Source organism: Ips typographus, linkage group LG11, assembly GCF_016097725.1.
Source record: "Ips typographus isolate SLU linkage group LG11, UJ_Ityp_2.0, whole genome shotgun sequence".
Lineage (NCBI taxonomy): Eukaryota > Metazoa > Arthropoda > Insecta > Coleoptera > Curculionidae > Ips > Ips typographus.
This window is the reverse complement of record NC_138432.1, coordinates 6,453,158-6,476,603: the sequence shown is the minus strand read 5'-3', so window position 1 is coordinate 6,476,603 and position 23,446 is coordinate 6,453,158. Positions and strand designations below refer to the sequence as shown.

General features: G+C 33.8%; 1 protein-coding gene across 1 annotated transcript in view; it reads left to right on the top strand.

Moving 5' to 3' along the window:
• Tsp2A (tetraspanin 2A) overlaps nt 1-23,446 on the top strand; it is a 51,658-nt gene that overhangs the window by 10,845 nt on the left and 17,367 nt on the right. The window contains exon 2 of the mRNA XM_081989869.1: nt 12,095-12,292. Coding sequence (XP_081845995.1) covers nt 12,095-12,292 — 198 coding nt within the window. The remainder of the gene's footprint in view (nt 1-12,094; nt 12,293-23,446) is intronic.

The following is a 23,446-nucleotide window of genomic DNA, read 5'->3' as shown; positions in this document are numbered from 1 at the left end:
GATTATGAATCACATTAAAAGTATAGATACTTGATGGTGATTCTAAATGATTGAACAAGTCACAAGGATTATTCAGGCCCACAAGAACGACATAAAATCCTATAATTTAAAATTAGTTTAAATAGAGCTGAATGCTACTTTCCCAATTAAGTGATTAGAATTGTCGGGGCGTAAATTTAATAACACCAGCTTTAGCCAACATGGTATTAAATTGCGAACACCCGAAAAGAAAGGACTTAATACCAGGTCGGGTTGGCAAAACTCAATTTAAGTAAGGTTCAGGATTTTGGGTCTGTGCCGTTGACACCTTTGTTTGCACGTTCTAGATATTACACCACGTTTAATAGAGAAACCCGTAGACTTTCGGCTCCTGCATCTGATGTTCGACGCGCTTTATTGGTTTTGGGTGTTTACTTACAAGGATAATTCTTGCCTTAACACGTTTGGTATAACGTGAATTTCCAATTTGTTTTGGTATTATCGATAAAAGTTTGTTAGTCAATAAACGAACTTTTGGCTGGCAAATTACCAAGCTTTTTTCGTTCTAGTTCCGCTCGTTTAATGATGCTCCCTTTGATGGTTGATTTCCTTCTGAGCGTGTCACTTGTTACGGCAATAAATGCCAATATAGACATTGGATTTGATCAATACGTTCCGTTAGCTAATGGAATTTCAATTAGATTGAGAATTTCGGGTCGTGCATTGTTCGGTCACGTAGGTATTTGCCAGTTTGAGGTTAGCGCAGTAGTATTTGTCCAGCCCGGACCCGGCTTAATTGCCCGCCACTGAACTAACACAAGTTTTCCGAGTCTTGGTGGTTATGTAAATTGCGTGAAAATCGGAATCCATAAAGTTTTAAACGCGAACCACCAAACTGAAACGTGTCCTCAGACAATTCAGTTTCTCTCGCCCCGACTAATTAGATATTCACCCCTCCGTAACCAGGTCTGTGTCTTGATATCCCCCATGAGATATAACTAGATCGTCAGTGTGACGTGAAAGCAATAAGAAATCCTCTTAAACCCAAAGCTTTGTCTTAAATTTGCAATTACTCTGCTTTTAGGCACCTAATAAGGATTGGGGAACTTTCCTTTTCAAGTGCAGGCCCCTTTTGATAGTTAGAACTGTCTTTGCCAATTTAACACGAACATTCTCTCAGACGAAGGCAAGCACGCAAAGGATTTTTCGTTAACAGCGTGAAACTCCCAAGCTGATTTAAGTTAATGAGGAATTTTCCGCTTTATGTTAAATAACACAAGCCTAGCTAGATTAGGTTTGCATGGCTATAGTTTTACAAATTAGTAATTTAATCCACACGTTGTCATACTCTTAAGTGCACTCAAAAACATAATCTTAAAGAAAAACTCAATTTTTTGATACAGAGGATGTCAAGAAATTACCAATTTCTCTTTTTGAATATAAATTCCACTTCATTGAAGGTCTTTACAGACAAAATTCATCAACGTAAATGGAAAAGTGTGTACAGTAATTTGCATTTTGCAGATCCTTTGTAAATCCATTTTTTTACAGAAATTTGAACAGTGAGACCCGGAAATTTTGATAAATTAACTGTTTCTATTATTTGAGATTATGATTTAAAGAAATGAGAAAAACGATGTTTTAAGTTAATGACGAATTTTCCGCTTTATGTCAAATAACACAAGCGTGGCTAGATTAGTTTGCATGGCTATAGTTTTACAAATTAGTAATTTCATCCACACGTTGTCATACTCTTAAGTGCACTCCAAAACATAATCTTAAAGAAAAACTCAATTTTTTGATACAGAGGATGTCAAGAAATTACCAATTTCTCTTTTTGAATATAAATTCCACTTCATTGAAGGTCTTTACAGACAAAATTCACCAACGTAAATGGAATAGTTTGTACAGTCATTTGCATTTTGCAGATCCTTTGTAAATTCATTTTTTTGACAGAAATTTGAACAGTGAGACCCGGAAATTTTGATGAATTAACTGCTCTATTATTTGAGATTATGATTTAAAGAAATCTGAAAAACGATGTCTCTTTTACATCTTCACTTATTCCATCCAGTTTCATTTTGGATAATCGAGTTATGGGCTGTTCAACTCGAACCTCTCAAAGTAACGCTTCCCCTCAGTCAACTCTTATTTGACATATGCGGTACCTAACCTAAAGAGGGCGATTTAAAGAGGATTTAAAGGGCTACATTTTGGTATACCAACCACCCTGTAACTACCAAGATCATCGAGTTATGAGCTGTTAAATTCGAACCTGTCAAAGTCACCTTCCACTCTGTATTTAATGTTACATAACTATGTTACTTGACATTTGCGGTACATAACTTTAAATAAATTTTAATCAACTTTCTGAACTTCTTTCAACTCTAAATTATGTATGTAAACTGTTCTGAAAACCGATAATTAATTACTTTGAATCTGAAACTAGTTTTCAACATTGCCAATGTTAAAAAAAGTTAAAAAAAGAGTTAATTACACCGAACTTGTTTAAGTTAATTTTAGAAAACTCAAAGATCGTTTTCACTTGTAGACGATTTTGAATTCAATTTGTAAGAAATAATAAATTAACAAACTTCCTCGGGGGCGGTTTAAAACAACGTTGCATAAGTTCAAAGTAACTTCTTAGAGCATCTCTTTCGTTCGAGCTACTCGAGAGTTAGGCATAAGTTTAAAATATATTTTAATTAATTCTGCAGATGTTCCTCTATTAAGTTGTTAATTTATTAACCGTCTCGTGCAACGTGGCGAGGATGAAACTTTCGCACAATCGTCAAATTAAATGATGGTTTCCATGGGGCAAAAAAAGGAAAGATCAATTCTGGAAATAATGATGATTTATTTTTGGCCTGGCCGATAGGTTTTTGTTACAATTAATAGAGGAAAAACAACATGAAACAAGAGATCCAATAATATAACGAAGGGGCTTCGAGGTCTGTTTTCTTACATTTCAAATAAAAACATTCATTAAAATTGTGGGCTTAATTTCATCTCGTGTATTTTTCCAAGAAAGAATTACTTTTCTACCGAGTGGCGCCCGCATTTGGCGTATATGATTGTCATAATTTGGGACGTTACGACTAGCACTTTAACTGCAGTTAGGCGCTTATTACTTCAACAGGAATACTCGCTCAAATACAATCAAGCAAAATGGAATTCCTCACGGAATTTGAGCATAATAATAATCTGTTCTAAAATTCGATTTAGATCTTTCATGGCGAGCACTCGAGTTAAACAAGAGTTTCTCTATTGCTCTATCCAGATAGTCAAATTGGATCGTATATTCCTTGCGGTGCCTGCAGGCTTTTACCGTTATTCCAGGGATTCGGGCAAAACTATTTTCAATAAATTACGCTTATTTTTGCTACTCAAGCAAATAGATTATTATCACACACAAACGGACTTTAACAAGTTGATATGATAATTATAGTTCACCAACGCTCACCTAAAGAGTTTATATGTAACACAATAGCCGAAGCATGTTGACGTAAATGGATCAGGTCAACCAGAAAGCCCAGTGAAACTGAACCGGCATTTCCATTTAGTTGTTTTCCATCACGTGTTTTGTGTCGGACGCCATTAGAAGTCGTAATTAGTTTTTCCAGACCGTGGAAATGGGTGATTGAATGGCTTTTGTGGTAGAGCAATTGCTTAATAGCTGCTAGGTTAATTGAAGTTCGAAGTTTTGTAAAGGTTTTAATGTAGTTGAGCGGGTTTTAATAGTTAGGGTTATTTTTATAGTTTTTTAATGCATAAAGTAGTCAATCTGTTTCAATAACTTATGTGAAAGTAATTAAGATTTAAAAGAAACAAAATTTTTTTTAGGTTTTTCAAAAAGTCAAAATTCATGGTCGTTTGTATCTATCCAATAAACTTTTTTTTGTATTTTGTACTCTTCTTTTTCCCCACATTTGCAGGGTGTTCTAAAAACGAAAGATCAACAAATTTTAAGAGGCTAAACCAGAATACACTAAATGGTTTTTGTAATTTTAAATAATTTGAGTATTGTATACATCTTTATTAAGTTTAAATTTGGTAAAGCAGGCTTGAATGTGCAAATGTTTAGGTTTTCTATAATAGTTTTTCCAGTTGAACTAGTTTACTCTATTCACTTTATATTGTTTCTCCCTGATAATTAAATACCCATAAGTTGCTCGTTTTTGGCATATTTATACTATCTTGATGCATGCAGGATGTCCTAAAAAGCAGTTCTAACAGTATAGCTACAAATTCATACATTTAAACCTTAAAAATTGACTTGAACCCCAAAATGTGACTGAACTAATGAAAAGTGACATCAGAAGCTGAAAATTTGCATTTGAAGTAAGTTTTCATAATTTGAAGACAAATTTCAATATTTTAGTCTTGAAAATAGTCTTAGATGCAGGACATTAACATTAGATTCATGAAAATTGTCTTGAAAACGAACTTTCTTTTTACTTTGCTTTTCATTTTCTTCGAATTCTGGACTATTTTTAGTGCTTCAAAACTGCTTTCAGCTTGGAAAATCGAGTTCGACTATCTTCACCAAGTTATTGACATAGCAAACTTAAAAAACAATTTTTACATTCTTCAAAGACTTAAAATAGCATTCCAAGCTTTGTCACTATTAAATCGACTTCTAGACACCTCAGTGCTAAAAATTCGGGTATTTCTTAATAAACTAGACTGTTTTTAGTGTTTTAAGGCTGTTTTCAGTGCCTCAAATCGAGTTTCAAGACTATCTTTACAAAGTTTTTGACTTATCAGGCCTAAAAGCCAGTTTTTCCACTGACCATAATCTTGAAAATGTTATTTCAAGCTTCTTCACTATTAAATAGACTTCTACACTCATAGGTGCAATAAATTGTAGCATCTCTAAGAAATTCAGACTGTTTTTAGTGCTTTTTAAGACTGAAAAATCGAGTTTAAGACTATTTCCAAAAGTCAAGTTTCTTCAGTAATAAAAGTAAAAAATGTTGGTACCAAATACTACAATAATAGTCTTGAGAACTAATTTTTAGAAATAAAATAGTCCGAAAATTTAATTTACTTCAAGACTTGTTGCCCAGTCCAGAAAATTGAGTTGTACACCAATTTAAGTCTTGAAAATATACTTTTGGACTCTCTTTAGTCCTAGTAAAGTCAGTTCTAGCATTAAAAGTCAATTTTTATATTATTTTTAGTAGTAAAAAATGAGTTTCATGCACCATACAATCTTTGTCTTGATTTCCGGACTTTTTTTTAGTTCTTGTATGCCAGTTCCAGACACTCAACCAGGATGGCAGTCTGAGAAAGCGAATCATAAGACCATTCCTAGTAGTCAAAAAGACTTTCACAAGTCTTGGATGTTCAGTTTTAAACTATAAAACGATTTTTTAAATGGAAATTTGGAAGACTGTATCTTCCTTAGGAAACGTTTTTCAGAAAAATGACATAATGCAAGTCAACTTATTTTTTGATGGGCTATCGATTGGTGAATTATTGACATTTAAAACTGGACCACCCTGTATATAAATTATTTGCAATTGATAATTGAATTACATTCATACATACAGCCTCTGATTACAACAAACATAAAATTTCCGATTCAAATATACCAGAAATTATATAAATTGATATTCAATAAGTTTTAGCTTTTTCTGAGTTTATTAATGGAACTAATTTTGAAGACCTGTTTTGATGAAAGCAAATCTATCTGGCAAATTTTATTGTAAAATTTTTTTGAGTCAATGAAGAAAGCCTTTATTAAGATTGCATTATAAATATTAATCCAAATATTTATATCCTAATAAGTGTCTAGAATAATGACTAAAACTAAATGATATGTTTTGATTTTGTCAAATCGAAGCAATGTAAATCTGCTTTATACAAAATCTCTCTAAAAAGTAAAAAGTTGGAGAGAGAGCAATTTAGGAATTTGATAACATAGTTTATTGCTTTTTATATAAAATTTCTTCAAAAATTAATAAAATAGTGTATTGTGTATGGCAGTACCTAAACAGTAAGTTGCTCTAATACAAATCTGTAATTTTGTCCATTAGGTTAGGTTAGAATAAAAAAAACTTTTTGCTGTATCCCTTTGGAAATCACATAATTTTGTAATAGTTTCACAAACATACATAAAATAAAAAGCTAGTTCCTTACTATTCTCATCAGATATTTAATGTGATATAAAATCAAATTTAAAAAGCTTGTAGTAGAAGTAATAAATAAAAACAAAACAACATTGGCTGACATACTAAACGAATTTTTCAGGCCTTACTTCGTTAAGCCGTCTTCACAGTCTACTGGTTCAATCAGCCGAAGAGATTTTAGCGCTGAATGGCGATTCAAATTGCTTTTTAAATTGGCGTAGGTGCACGGACCGTACTTGAGTTTTGGCAAAAGAGAAAATATTATTTCCTCTCCAAAATTCTCCAAAGGGAATCTCGAATCGATAGTTTGGTAACCGCTCGGTAATAAAGCGTTTCATACGTAATGACGCTGCAATGTTTCGCTTGGTTTATTAGATAACATCTAGCTTGAAACCAGCTCAAACGTCCTAAGGGAGAATCGAACGTTATGTCTGCGCCTTGTGTGCATATAAATCATGCGAGCGGCTTAATTGGAATACCCCGGACGTATGATAAATTCGTATTAAAACAAACATTAATACTCCAATAAGGACCATTATTTGCTAATTTGTGAATTAAACAAGAGCAGAAAATTGATGGGCAAATTTTGTTTTACGCGTAATTGATTTGAAATGTAATATTTGCCTGCATCGGCCATTGTTTATGGCTAAATAAATCTGCTAATTATCAGTCCAAACGTTGCATTGTCCCGTTTAGTAACGCATATTTATGGAGTTAATGAAATTTTGTCTGGTTTATTTATGCTAAACTTTCAAACGTTTCGGATTTAATTGCACCGGTTTGCGGAAGGGAATCAAAATTATCCAAAGTTATGAATTAATTTAGTTAATATTCAGTTCAGTAAAGTCCATCCCCTATAGCTATTTTGGGCCAGGTTTTCAAATTTACACTACAAATTTGAACCAACACAGTGAAAATCTATTCAATTGAAAAAAAGTGTATAATTTCAGTTAACTGCAACTAATTTACTCCAAGAACATTTCATTCTGTTTCAGTGTAATTATGTTTGTTTTTCCTAACCCGAAGATAAATTTGGTATATTGTCAGAGCAGTTGCGCAAAAATACAGATCTCAATTAACTAAGTTTTATCGTCTACATGAATTTCCTTTCCAGTCGAATGTAATTTATTTTGCCCCCTGGATATTTTCGTTTATCGGCTCGTTACGTCGTTTCCAAACAGTATTAGTAAAGTTTTTATTTACTCTGTTATATCTGATTAATGCAGGTTGTTGGAAAACGTGTTCAGGTTTATTTCCAGCGTTTCATTATTTTTTTTTTCGCCGAGTTTTTTTCGATTTTATCCCTGTAAAGTCAATAATATTTCTGTCACTGTAATACCATTAATTGTTCATTTGAAAAATGAGGTTAATCCACATTCAATATACTGAAAACGAGTTTAGTATAGAATTAAAATTTCAGAGGTTTTTTTCGTAAGTAGAACTTAACCTAACCAAAGTGTTTCAAATAAAAGTGAATTAGAAGTTCAGGATTTCTCAGTGGCAGTGTTGCCAAGTTAAAATATTTAATGGCGGTAGAATAATCGGTCAAAAAATGGTAGTTCAAAAACCATTTATATAAGGGAAACAAGTTTCATTTTCCATTATTATACAGGGTGTTTTTTTTAATGATTACGAAACATTTGAATCATCGATTCTACATCAAAAAATAATGCCAGTTTGCTATATTAACTATACTTTGATGGTCACGTGACAGCTGTCAAAGTAACTGCCATAAATCTCAAAAACACACGTTTTAAATCAAATACTGCAAGAAAACTTTTCTAAATCTTGATTTATGGAACTTTTGAGCACAGTTTGCTAGTTTTGACTTTGGACAGTTGTCACGTAGGTCTAGAACACTATTTAGTTAAGACGGTCACGTGACAATTGTCAATATCACTGTCATAAATCTCAGGAACACGTCTTTTTTCCAAAACTGTAAGAAAACGGTGTTAAACTTTAATTCTTACAGACTTTAGGCAAGTTTTTACCTTTGGAGTAGAAAAATGACTGATTTGAGCACATTTTTGAGATCTTCATTAAGTTTCCGAATTTAATAACTTGAAAAAACAGTACAAAATTTAGTACAGTCAGTGAGAAAAGCAATGTTGAAGTTTGAAAAGCTGTCGACAAAATCGCCTGTAAAATCATTTAGAGTGAGATGAAGCACACTTTTAGAATCCTTATTGAATATCCTATTCCATACCCCCAAAAAAAGTACAAAATTTTAAAGGACAGTAAAGAACAAAATCGCATGTCAAACCCATATGAAGTTTTTAGATTCCTCATTGAATGTCCTATTCAATAACCTGAAAAAGTACACTAAAACTGAAAGGCTAGTTTCTGTATGAGTTTTCATATTATATGGTGTTTCTACAGAAACATTTCTTTCATATTTTAGAAGCGGCCCAAAAACCAAATGAAAGTTTAAAGAAATTGAGGAAAACCACAATATTCTAAGATTCTAAGTAGCCTAAAAAGGTTAGTTTTCTCTGACTGTGTAATATTTCTTCTTTTGGATTTTTAGATGATTCTATTCTAGTTCTTTACTGGCTACTCTTTGATTATCTTGATGTTTTTTTGAAACGTTGAAAACTGACAATTTCTTCAATTTTGATTGTGAAAGTGAAAAATTGTTGTTGGCAACTTAAAAATTGAAAAACCGCATATATCATGGTGGGTTTAGTGAGTTTGGAAATTTAAGAAGTAATTTTTCCTGATTAAATTGGCAGAGTCAAATCTGAGCACAGATATTTCAGTGACAATTCAGCTTTGACACTAAAAAGTAACATTTTGGACGTTAATTAAAAATTAACGAATTGACAGTTCATAAAATTAAAGAATTCTAACAATTCACTTTTTAATGGGTGATACGAAACTTTAGTGATACCAACTATAGTGATAACTTCTTGACGCAGTTTACAATAACTGTTTACTTACAATTAATGTGTGTCATACCTTACTAAATTATGAACCAACTTAGCATTTATCGTGATCTGAAAAGCAGGTTTTTGCTTTGATTGATATAACTTCTTAATCTCAAAAAGTGACTCAGTTTCAGTATTTGTTTTTCGATTAGAGCTGGTGCTAGAAAAATAAAGATCGAAATTCCTTTGCTTCTCGTAGAGTCAACAGTCTGGCGTCGCTCGTTCCACTCGAACAATACACGGTTTAGGATATAGTTTTTCGGGTCGGGATTTCTCTTTTGTTACTTGTTCCGTGAAATTTATTTCGCCAATGATAAAGGTAAAAATATGTAGCAGAATTTCCGAGTGCAACGTCGTAAACTTGGTGCGCTTTTATTCGGTTACTGACTGCAAGGAATTACAGATTTATTCCGACCGAAATTGCTTTTATTTCAGAGCCAGTCAGGTCAGAAGCATAATGTTCTTTGCTGTTTTCAGTCTAATTCTTTCACTGAATTTTGAACTACTTTGAATATCGAAAATGCCAAGAGATTTACATCTAATACAATTTCACATTCATTCAGACATTTGAAATCCAAGTTAAACACAAATCTGCTGCCCAACTGTCCTAAAGTGCTGCGGACCCTAATGAAAGCTAATAATTAGATTCCTGAAGTTGAGCAGACAAGAAAGCGACCCGAACTGATGCAATAGGTCAAGAAAAGCACCAAGCATAAATCCCTCCAGGCTGTAAGTCGGACCATTACTGACGTAATCAGAGAACGGCAGTAACGAAGTGGGGCCCATCGAAACTAAATGAGCCGAGATATCGTGACAATACTTCGGCCCTCCGACATCAGTGCGCTTCGGCGATTCTCCTAACAGCAACCGAGCACGAGTGAATGGTTTCAGGAAATTACGCAAATTTTGAGGTCTTTTGGAAAATGGTTTTTCGTTTCATTGAGTGACAAAAATGCCTGTCATATCCTCTTAGATTATGGGAACCTTCTTCGAGTTGAACCTAGTCAAAATTTTATATAAAAGGGAACTAGATTTACCTGAGACACTCTTCTATACGCAATTTCTAATAAACACTAAGTGGAAGCTCCCATTTTCGACGACATTCCATGTACGCAAAGAGAAGGGGATTGATAATTGAATTATTGGTTAGTCGTCATCTCAATGTCTTGAGGTTCCGCTAATTGTTACTGAAATTCTGTTTGTGCTTTGACGATTCGAGAGCACTTTGATTCGGTTTCAGGCTCCTACCATTAACAAAGTCAACCTTCCCTCGAACATCTAGTATTAAACCGAACATAAATTTCTGGCCTAATAATAATTCGACTAGCGGAAAATTGGCACTTAATAAAAATACCATATATATTCATAGGCGAAAGCTGTGGAAAAACTCACATATATCTCTTTACCTTTATGCACGACGAAATAAATTTCAGTCCGACAAAAGGAAAATCTTTTCGTTCCTAAACTGCGTTTTGTATGGTGAGAACGTTCTTTTTCACGCTATTTTTTTTTTAGTACCATATTTTTATCAAGTAAAATATCAACTGGAATAATCTAAAAGTAATTTAATACAAAACTAGAATCAACTCCTATTTCGATGCAATGTCTAGCATAAACATTGGTATTACATTAAAATGTTAGAACAGGAAAATTTATAGAAAATGCAGTCTTTGCTACAGAATCCAAAACAAAGAAACGTAAAATTAAATTCTTTCCTTTATAAACACGGCTTGCTGGAAAATTTCCGTCTGATTCCTCATCATTGTCACAACTTTGCAATTTCAATTTCCTGAGACGTTTACGCTACAATAAAGCATAGGTATTCTTCGTGTTTCACAGTAATAACAAGTTTATTAAATAGCAATTCAACCCAGAAGTCGATTTCTTTCGAAAGTTGTTTTTCTAGGTAGAGCCTGAACCCTCTCGTTAAGAGTAATGGTTCGGTCACAAATGGGCATAGCAATTGAAAGTGAATGGTCAAATCTACGACGTGGATTGTTTGAGCATTAGGAACGACCACAACATCAGTCAGCTTCAGCGTTTATCGAGGGAAAATCGAAAATGAACACCAGACGGAAATGAGGAAAACCGAAACTGATGCGTTCCGGGTCCATCGATTAATTTTAGCACGTCCTCGGTATTTCGCCCTTCGAGGAAAATGGAACGATCAGGCCGCTAATTCAATTGGAAATGATGTGGCAGCAAATAATTATTCGAGCGTGCTAATGCTAATTTTTCGACAAGGAAAAAAGTATAATTTTGATAATTGACGTTTGATTGAAGTTAATTGTCCTTGAGGGAGTTAATTCGACAACTTCCTGGACTCATACTTGCGGTTATTACCTAAGGTAAACCTCGTTCCAGAGTTGCAATAAAGAGATCTAAAGTTTAGAAAAATTGGCCATTCTGCTCACGAAAACGTCCCAACTTCCCATGTTTATTGGGCCAATTTCACCTAAGCCATTACTATAAGACTAGCCTTGTCGACTACGGGGGCATTTCCCAAATGAGACCGGATGAGTCGAACGTCAGAAATGTATTGGGGTTTATGGAGATGGGAAACGATTGTCCTTATTGGCTGAAAAAAGGCAGCATTGCGTGTTTTCTTATGTGCTTTAAACTGTACTCTCTAATAAATAATTAATTGTCTGGAATACGCAAAGACCCAGATATATTGCGTACTCTCCCATTCCCACGCTGCTCCTTATACTGACAAATGTTGTGGCTAAAACAAACGCTTGAACCGTTGTCGCTATAGCTTGCCCCATTTACCCCACTTTATTACTGCTACTCGGTAATTACAGTCGAAATGGTCCAATTTTAGTTCAAGTAGCTTCTCCTAATGTTCTTACTATCGAGAATTTCTTGTTAAATGTAGTATTGGTTACTGTAAGAGCAAAAGTATTAAAACCACACCTCTTAACTAGGAGAAGCTTTTCATTCAGTTGCACCTGGAATTTTTAAACGCAATCTTACAAAGTGCAGTTTTATTTAACTTTTTTTTATCTAAGACTTATTTCAGTATGAAAAAGTAATAAAAGGAATTAATTTCAGGTTATTGGTGCTGCAGTTTTTGCCCTTTGCCTGTGGTTACGTTTCGAACCAGGTATCAACGAATGGCTGAACATCCTCAATGCTACCCAGTTCTACATTGGTATCTACATTCTGGTCATAGTAGCTGCAATCATCATGGTGGTGTCTTTTCTGGGTTGTCTTAGTGCCTTACAAGAAAATTCATTCGTTCTATTATTGGTAAGTATTTTTAAAATCCTGTTTAACCAGTTACGTAATAGTTATTTTTTTACAACTGTTTAATAATAAGCCTATTGCTCACTATAGTTTAGTCCCTCAGATACCACCAATATACAGCAAAAATCAAAGTAAAATGGAGTGACGTAACAGTTGACGTAACATAAATGTGAACTTAAAACATTTACCTTCTTGTGACGACAGTGTTATTCCTTAACCTTGATTTTCCTTTCTATTACATTATTACGTTTTGACAGTTGATATTTGGCGGTCAGTCTTTTGTTTGTTCTAAACCTGTAAACTGTCAAATTCAATCAGTAAAACATCTTTGAAAAGTAACGAATCCAGCTTGTCTTTGGTTGAATACATTTTATAACTTTATTAGAGCATTTTTGGCATTTATTACATTTGGTTGTGCGTTTCTGACTTATTTTTAAATATGACAACCGTTAAAATCCTCTCTATAAAGCTATAAAACCACAAAACACTCTTAAAATCGAGTAAAATCGGTCCCAAACGTATTTTGTAGCTTTGTGAGTGGAATTTTGACAGTTACGATATTTGGCCGTCAATTACAGTTCTGTCCTAAACCTGGAAATTGTCAAATTCACTCCCATGGAAGTACAAAACAACAAATAATATTTGAAAAGGAACAAAATCGTTATGACTCAATTTACTTTGTTGATTTTTGCTATAGCTGTCAAATTAGGTATCAAACCGAACAATAGCAGTTGACGGGCTATTTGTCAGGTTGACAGCAGATGATATTTGAATTTGTGGTTAGAGGTTCTCAAAATCTGTATAAACACTAATTTCAATCAAGAAAATGTTTCTCAAATCTTGGTTTTTACGCTCTCAAAACTAGAGCTACTAAAAATGTTGTAAAATCTAACCTAACCTATCTTACCAGTCTCTTTTAAGATGTTCAATTGTAACATTCTGTGCTATTCTCAAAATCTTTCTTGTTTAACCTCACCTGATTCCGGTTGTTCTCAAACTGTTTATTAACACTGATTTGATATAAACAAAAATAAGCAATTTGGAGTCAGCAATTTTCAAAATGTTTCTTCAATTTTGGAATTTATATTGTCTTTAAATCTTTTCTGCCCTAACATAATCTGTTAGTGGTGTTCAAAAGTGTGCTTTATCTGTTTTCAAAATGTTTCTCAAATCTTAGAAGTATTATTGCAAAATCTAACTTAACCAATTTTAACAGTGACATTCAAAATATTGTATGCCTAACCTAATTTTTCAAAATGTTACTCTAATTTCGTAGTTTTGGTATGGTTAGACCATATTTGCCTAAATTACATCACTGTTTGTAGTTTGTGATTACTGACTAAAAACAACCTAACCAAACAAAAAACTCTAATCTAACTGGTGTTTTGGTGCCATTGGTTTTCCTTAGATTTAGTTTATTTAGTTAAACACTTAACCTAACCGAAAGCAAAAATTTCTATATTTCGTTTTTTGTTTCTGTTGTAATTATAGATACAAACGTAAAAAAGTAGGATTTCAAAAATTTAATTGTTTTTGTTGTTTGTTTTTTATTTCACTTAGTAGTGATCCAGTAAACTAAAAAAACTTGAAACTTTATCTTCGTGAGTAATAACTGTCATTACATGCTCGATGAATAATATACTATTATCTACTAAAAAAATATCATACGGACTGAAAAAGTCTTTCGTTATACAAAATTGAACTTTTCATAACTGTTTAGGTAAATAACGGTTTTATATCTTACCATAATTCAAAGCGTCTTAACGTCTAAGGATTTTCCCTTCCCAGTTTCATAAATAAGGCTATATTAACGCCCAAATAAACTCCCTAACTTCCAACTAGGGAATTATATGCCATTGTTAAGTGTCCTCGGATACAATATAATCCTGGAACTCTCGAGGACCTTTCGCATTTCCAAGGCAATGAAATCCCGTCTTAGTTTATTTTACATTTAAATGCGCACCTATGAGGTGCCTTCATTTTGAAAGCTTGTGTTTTATATAATATGATGAGTTTCGGTAATTTTCAAATGGAATTAAGTTGCGAAACAAAACTTTTGAAAATTGGAAGTTGTGTATGTGATCGTCGGATATCTGTCTCTGTAACGGAAGTATATTTTTTCCTGAGCCAAATAAATCAAAAAATACGTCGGGCCTGAGGCGTCGCGCTATATCTCGATCAAAACCAGACAGATCAAATTGATCGATGGCATAAAGGCACATCCATCTTTACATCGCGTTCCAGCAGCGTTGTCAAGAGCAAGCCTAAATTAGAAAATAGCTATAAATCTACTAACTAATATCTGAGTAAAAATAAAACGTTCTTTAATTTAAGCCCTTTAATTTCCCTACCCTTCAAACCTCAACTTGCAAATAACTTTAAGGACATCCCTTGGGACTTGTTAAAGCTTAATCATTATAATTGCCCGACAATCTGGGAAAAATTAAAAATTATTTTTCATTTTTCCTGTCATCGTCTACAAGAACTCGAGTTTTACTCTCTAAACTAAAAACTTTTTTAAAAAAAAATACTCAACATAGAAAAACATTGAATGCACAAATATGAGAAATTAACAGTGACCCAGTTTACTACTCTGTTTTAAACCTCTGAAATATTTAATAACCTTCTCCGTTTCGTAAATGTTTGAAGTTTCGTTGGAGAAAAATATGCTGAAATTTCCATTATGTCCGAGGAAGCCCCGTGACTTACTAAAAGAGCATTTTTCTCGCTCATTCTATCTAGGGGCCATAAAAGTTTCTTGTTTTCGTCGCTGCTGAGATAAAAGTTTGTAAAGACGTTTTGTCTGCTCTGTAATCTACTGACGTCTTGATAGTTTTCCATTTGTTATTGTTATGCCTGCGCAATTTCTCTGCGAATTGCTTTTCGGGATGCTTTCCTTGTTCAGGGCTGATTGGTTTTTGCATGCGAAATGCCTGATTAAGACCTGTTTTTATATTGTAATAGCCAATTGAGATGTGTAACCATTTGTTGTTTAACAAAACAGTGTATGTGAAATTCACTTTTTCATTAATCTATTTTTAATTGACGTTCTGTTTTTTGACTATCATGACTCCACTACAACTGGCAATAACAGAGAAACTTTGTATCCTCAAAATTAACTTCTAGGTTCAAAAATAAATGTTTTTCAACCGAAAAATAGGACATTCTGAGAGAGAAGTATAAAAATTTTTTTTTTTTAAGTTTACCCTAGTAAGTTGCTGCCAAGCTTCAAATAATAAAGAAATGTGAGTTGGAGAACTTGATTGCATGAAAAATACAAAAATTTGATAATTATTTGGTTTGGTAATACTGTTTAAATACTTTGAAATGTAATCTCACTTGCATTTCCATAGTCTTTAGACCAATTTTTTTGTAATAATGACTTTCTTATTGCATATTTTGGTAAGAATCATCAGATATGTTTTCCATACACAAACCTCATTCCAAGTATATTAAAATTGGCACAATAATCTACAGGGTGGTCTAGTTTTAAATGTCAATAATTCATCCATCAAAAAATAAGTTGACATGCATTATGGCATTTTCCTGAAGAACGCTTCTTAAGGAAGACACAGACCTTCAAAATTAAGTTTTAAAATCGTAAATAATTTTTTTTTGCTACAATTATCAGACCGTTGGATCAATTTTGATCAAATTGGGAACAAGTACACTGAAAATAGTCAAAAAACAGGATTTTTTGACTAATGTTTACTGGCGTTCAATTTTTTAGACTATAGGTAGTGTAAAACTGATTATTCATTTCAAACTTTTTTTTATTCAATTACACTGGTAACAGTCCGAAAATTCGGATTAATTTAATTCTAAAAATTAGTGTTTAAGACTTGATGTCGTAACATTTAATGTCAAAATTGTTTACTTTCATTAATGAAGAGTCTGAAACTTAACTTTTACTATAGAAAACAGTTTAAAATTCGATTTTTTAGTCTTAAAGCACACTGAAGCGTCTAGAAGAAGTGAAGATAACCCTAAAACTCGATTTTGCAAGCTGAAAGCAGTTTTAAAGCCCTAAAAATAGTCCAGAATTCGACAGAAGTAAAAAAACCTGAAAAGTTAGTTTTCAAGTCAATTTTCATGAATTTAATGTCAATATCCTGTATTTAAGACTATTTTCAATACTAAAATATTGAAATGTATTTTCAAATTATGAAAACTTACAAATGCAAAATTTAAGCTTCTGATGTCACTTTTCATTGGTTCAGAGTCACTTTTTGGTGTCCAAGTCAATTTTCAAGGTTGAAATGTGTGATGATTTGTAGTCAAAAATTCTAGATAAAGTAGTTTTTCATGCTACAAGTCAATTTTCCCTACTAAAGTTTTTCAACTTATCTGAAAACTATAACGACTGACTACAAAGACAGTTTTTAAGCCTCTCAAGTCAATTTTCACAGTTTTCAAGTCAATTGTGAAGGGCAAAGTCTTTCAATTTGTCTGAAAACTGTGAAAGCTGGTTACAAAGACAATTTTTAAGCCTCTCAAGTCAATTTTCACCGTTACAAAGTAAATTCTCTGGTTCCTAAGTCAATTTTCAAAACTAAAGTCTTTCAATTTGTCTGGAATCTATGAAAACTGGCTACAAAGACATTTTTTAAGCTTCTTAAGTAAATTTTCACCGTTTTCAAGACAAGTTTTAAGTTGGGTTGGGTTGGTTTTGGGTCTTTGAACGTAATAACTCAATTATTTCGTAAACGAAGTTTCAAATCAGAATTTTATAAGAGATACTTATTTTGTCAAATTGAACAAGTAAAGTAAAAAAAATGAAATTTTTGAAAAATATCCATTGACGTAGAGAATAAGGCAGAAAAATGAAAACCATCTTTCCACCACCACTGGACAGTTTTGACAAACGTCATTAACATCACATAATGAGAATTAATTTCTTATGTATTTGTTCTAAATTTGATTGAAATTGCTCCAGCGGTCTGACAGTTATGACAAGAAACCGATTTTTTAAACTGAACATGTATGGACTGTATTTTCCTTGGGAAGCATTTTTCAGGAAAATGACATAATGTATGTTAACTTATTTTTTGATGGGCTTTCGAATGGTGAATTATTGACATTTAAAACTGGACCACCCTGTATAATTATCATCAAATTTAGTCCTGTCTTGAAAAACCATCTTTTCAGACAAAATATCGCGTTAATATTTTAAATGGAAAAATACTTTATATGACAGCAAGTTTCGTCGCTAGTATACGTTCTATTCCTTTTTTCGAAAAAAGCACTTACATCAGTATCCTCCACATTGTTATGGTAATCCGGAACGGAGTGTTTTATACTGCGAATAAAGTGTATAAAACTTCTAAACTAAAGCCCTCCCGAAAATAAAAAGGGAATAAACCGAGAAACTACCGCAAAAGTTGTTTACAAAAGTGTATTGTCCTGTCGTCGAGGTGAAAGGATCTCCGCAAATACAGCATTCTCTACTCGGATACGCCCGCAATGTTTCGAGGGACATTTTGAGTTCGGTCCGAGATCTCAAGCATTGCATTATTAAATCCTCCCTAGTCGAGTATTATTAATTATAACTGAATTGCTCAGTAACACCAGGACGTAAATTCTTGCCAATCACCCCCAAAATGCCGGGCATATCACCAAGCTTCGCTTAACACATAGTGGAAAGCTCCGTGGCCAACAAAGCGGCTTATTTAGCAAACCACGCAACGGCGTGAGGCTAATTCGCTAGTCGGGATGAGGATTTAGATAAAATTGTTTATGCTGTTCAGACCGCGTAAATAATACGGACATTAATAACAGTCCTAGTTTTCTTCCAATAATGCAGAGTCAACACGCACTAACCCCTTTCAACCCTGTTAGCACGAAATTGTGTTGCGGTTAAGCCATTAAACGCACTAATCTAAACTAAAGTCAAAGTAAAACGGTGTTCTCGCTTTTGGGTATTATTAGAGCCTCCTATGGTAATATGTGGTAACCACCAGGATTCTCAATAATTGAGAAATTTTTAGTAAACACTCAGTTGTTGACTGCAGATTACAGCTCAGATACAACACTTAACAAAGTTGACTCAAGTGATTTGGAGTACTCTTTCATTCAAACCTGAAAAACACGCTTATTTACTAAAACTTTCTCAAATCTCCTATACTTTCCGAGATCCCAATGGTGAGGGTCGAATTTGAATTACACATTTGACGTACAAAAATCCTTTGGTTACTGATTTCCTCAAGTTTTCAGTGCACCAGCTCATTTACAACCTTTGTTCACACACTGACAACAATGTCATTTTTCCGGTTGCAACGTCATCCCAATTTGGTTTGATTTTCCGTGTAGCATCAGCTGTAAGGTGCTACTTAAATTCAATGGGAAGCTTCAAATTGCGTAAATTGGGCGTATATTAATAACGGCTTTGCCCATGGTGTCAGGGTCGGTCTAACGACGCCACAACACGCATTATTCTATCTTTAGCCTAGATAGGAATTAGCGCGTGATTAAGGCTCAACACGAAAACCCTTATCAAAATTCGCAGAACTGGAGAAAGAGTAGCATTGTTGTAATGGAAGGGCCGAATTATTAATGGTTTCTTTAGGGGCAGATAAGCAGCGAAAATGCCAATAACGAAACTTTGCATTTTATGCATTATACGTCGATCGTTCAAGAAAATCAAAAATGAATATTTACTACGTATAATTGAATAAAAAAGTTAAAACTTACATGAACTGGTTGCGTAACTATGATAAATGTAACTTTACAAACAAGGGAAGTTACACCAGTATGCTCAAGGTACTCAGTAATCCATCATAAACTACTCTATAGATAAGATGAATCGAATTGTATGAGTTTAAATGCTCCAGAGAAGGGAAAACCAAACTTTTACCTAATCTTACTTTATTACACATTTATTTTTCTCTTAGTTAAAGGTGTCAAACGGATATTGAACAGTCTATTCAGTGACTGTTGCGTCACAATCATGTTCATTCATAAGAAAATTGTTTAGCGATTGCTAATCGATGTGTTCTTTTTTGATTGATTGTAAAAATGATTATAAGTTTATAAAGCAACAATTAACATGTCTAATAAGATGTAGAACAGTTGCAGAGGCTTCTGGCAATTTTTAGAAGGTTTTCAGTCAAATTTAGGGAATTTAGGGAACAAAGTTAAGAACACTTGTAGAAGCCTCTGACGCCTTGAAGTTTGTCAGTAACATTTAGATGCCTCCGGCAATTGTACAAAATTATCAGAAGCACCTAGAAGTCTCTGACATATTCAAAATGGTCCTAGAGGCTTAAGACAATTTCAGACAAATCTTGGAAGGTTTAAAATATTTGTAAAGACCTCTGGCACTTTTCAAAAGTTTTTCAATTGCATTTAAAGGTCTATGGAACTTTCAAAATGGTCTAGAAGCCTTTGGCAACTTAAAACAGTTCTGGGAAAGTTTAAGACAGTTGGACAGGGCTTTGGAACTTTTCAGAAAGTTCTCAGTAGCGTTTAGAGGTTTTTGCCACATTCAAAATGGTCATAGAGGTCTTTGGCAATTTGAAACAGTTCTGGGAAAGTTTAAGACAGTTGGACAGGGCTTTGGAACTTTTCAGAAAGTTCTCAGTAGCATTTAGAGGTCTTTGGCACATTCAAAACGGTGACTAGAGGCTTCCGACAATTTAAAACAAGTCTGGGAAGGTTTAAGACAGTTGGACAGGGCTTTGGAACTTTTCAGAAAGTTCTCAGTAGCATTTAGAGGTCTTTGGCACATTCAAAACGGTGACTAGAGGCTTCTGACAATTTAAAACAAGTCTGGGAAGGTTTAAGACACTTGTACTGCTCTTTGGCATTTTTTAGAAGGTTCTCAATAGCATTAAGTGGTTTATGGAACTTTCAAAATGATTATAGAGACCGCTGGAAATTTAAAACAGTTCTGGAAAGTTTAAGACAGTTGTAGAGGGCTCTGGCCGCATTCGTTTTCACGCTCCATGGAGCGAGTAGAGCTTTTTTGACGTCCCAATGACGTAATTTGACAGTTGTTCAAACTATGATTTTGCTAAATTACGTCATCGTGACGTCAAAAACGCTCTGCTCGCTCCATGGTGCTTGAAAACGAATGCGGCCTCTGTAACTTTGTACTCTGACAATTTAAAACAACTCTGTGAAGCTTTAAGATATTTGTAGAGGCCTATGGCATTGTTTATAAGGTTCTCAATAGCATTTATAGCTTTATGGAACTTTCAAAATTGTCATAGAGACTTCTGACAATTTGAAACAGTTCTGCGAAAGTGTAGATTTAGAGGGATCTGGAACTTTTTAGAAAAATCTTGATATAGGGATTTGTTCCTTTTCATTATACCTCTATTTCGAATTTCAGACCGTTTTTATGCTACAAATCTGTAATTTAATTAAAGTCACACAACTTATCTACTCTCTTAACTTATCTGTCCTGCTCTGGGTCCTACTCTTGTTGAGAGTAATTATTTATTTAATTAACGGTGCGCATTTTGATTTGCTCGTGAAAATTACAATAAAATTTGTAATTAACTGAACTAGCATGTCACGTAATTTCAGTTACTGTGACACGGAAACAGTTTTGGATAATTATCTTTAATGTGCAAGTAATAAAACTTGAGCCAGAAACAAAAAACGGCGTGTCGTACACATCTAAATTATGAAACTCCGGGAAAACTTATTTTCTTATTTACCTTGAATCCAGGTCGCATTAACCCGGTTTTGAAAATCAAAACAAACCAGAACGGTGTCATACAAGGGACGCAGACATTCAGAATGATAATTAGCGAATGTCACGGACAACACGAACGGCCCAAGTGCCATAGATCATCCCTAAAATAGATCGTTCAGCGAAATACATGACGCGGGGCACAATTCATTAAACCTTTTGCTGCGGAAAGCTATTTTCGCCATTTTACAATAAAATTGTTATTTATTATTTTGACGTTATATACGAGTGAGGCGAGAGATTTTTTTCCAGCTGCAGGCAAGTAATTTTTGTTCTACTATGAAGTGGAGAGCCAGGTAGAGGGATTAATTGGGCAGGAAATTGGTTTTGAGATCGTAATTCGGTCTAAAGCGTTATTAAGGATTGATTAACTAATATTGCTTTTGCCTCTAAAGCAACATACTACAGTAGATTCAGTTTGAATAATGATATAACTGAATTTATAAAAAGAAGTTTTAAATAATTGCTTTCTTTATTAACCCTAGCTTCGCCGACGAGCCAGATAAATTAAAAAAGAACCCCGTCCAAGTTTTTTGCGAAGAAAAGTGCAACGATCCTCGTCTGCCTCCGTAAATAAGTGGGAAAATAAATGGTTTTCCTTAGAACTATAACGTTATTCAAACACCCGCGCATTAGAAGCCATCTTGACTTTAAATTACGGTTGCAGATATACTTTTGCTGCTGTGTCATTAATAATGCCGGCAACGAGGTTCTTTTGTCATCTCGCGTTTAATAACTTTATGTAAGATGATTAACCATTTTCAGTAAAACACAAAGGGGTGTTAGTGGTTTGAGCAGTATCACCCAAGACTAGAGTTGACGGTACATGCAAAGAGAGCGATAATTTACGTTCTGACCGGAACGACGACGAAAATTTACGGCAACGCAATTTGTAGGTTGTAATTAACATCAGGAGCCACCGGTTTATCATTGCAACCTTCGTATCTTTAATTAATCACTTCTTTTATTAATCCTCTTTTCCTTCGTTTTCTCCTTTCTAGTATCGATTATTTATTTGCTTAACCTCTGACTTAAACTTACTTATTATTAAATAACAAAAAACCTTCATCTAAAACATCTCCTGTTATAAATTACTTAATTTGTCATAGCCCAATGTGAAAATTCTATACTTTTTACTGAAACCCAACGTCAGGAGAATTTCCTGCGAAACTACAAACTAACATATTTCGTTGTCTTGCGGTTTTGTAATAAATTTACGCCCCCCATGTTTGTGAAACAATCTATTTTCCTTGCTTTTCCTAATGTTAAACAAGAAATTTCATTATATTCGGGGTACGCTGACAAAAACGAAATTAATTTTCGCATCCAAGACGCTTAATGTGACAATCCCCTAATTCAATCAGTAAGTTTACTTTTAATAATTCCAAGGAAATATGGAGTTGCCGTATAATTAAATCGTCGTATAGGGATATAGACACTTTTCCTTGTTTTATCGAAGTTTCAATGCGCCGAACCGAAATAGGGAATTAGAGGTGTGGATTCAAGAGATATCGATTAATGAGGTCAAGATGTGTTTATTCGTTGTCGCAGATTCCAATTAGTATAGAACTTAAGCAGGACCTGTTATCCCTTAATCATTATTTCGGACAGTAAAGATGATTATATTAGGCAAATAGGCGTAACGGAAATTGGGGAAATCCCTGCAGGATTTGTTCGGATTTGTAAGGGTCAGAACGGACGAAGGGTTGAGGTTTCACCTAATCTAATTATTAACTAGTAATTTTTGCTCCCGGAGGGGAATCATAAATAATTCTTATGTGGGCTAAACCTTTGCAAGATTTAACAGTTAGGAGATACCTACAACCCCCCTCTGGGGGAATGCACTAACGCTCTTTCCATTTATGATATATATAAAAACATAATCAATATACTGTCATAACTCCTGATAAGGGTTAGGAAAAACCTGATCTCCGTATAAGTTAAAAAAAGAAAATGATGATTTATAGGGGCAACCGTCAAACTTTAAGGCGCACACACCAGCTCTCTGTTTTCCCGTATAAAATATTAAAACAGGCCCCCAACTTCAAAATTTCCAATACCTTTAAAGAGCCATAAATACTTTGTTCGGTCAGATTTATGACCCACAATGTAGATTTTTCTCGGTTTTTATGTGTTGAGGTAAAAACCATGTTCTAGAATAATCTCAATAAACAAAAAGGTCTAAATGCAATTTTGTTTTCATAAAAGTTGTAAATTAAATTTGTCTGGCGGTAGCAACCTGAAATTAATTAGTTTCATAGCTTAATTAGTTCATTTCTCGGACTGAAATCCAAAGAATTTCAATTTCCAAATTTGCACAGAAATTGGATATTAATTTTAATTAAGCCACAATGGAAACGAATCGCTTATTTACGAAATTGCGTGCAACATTTCCTTCCGTCAAAATTTCCTCCTTTTTTTAATTAATATAACGACTATCGCCCCCAACCATGTTTTGG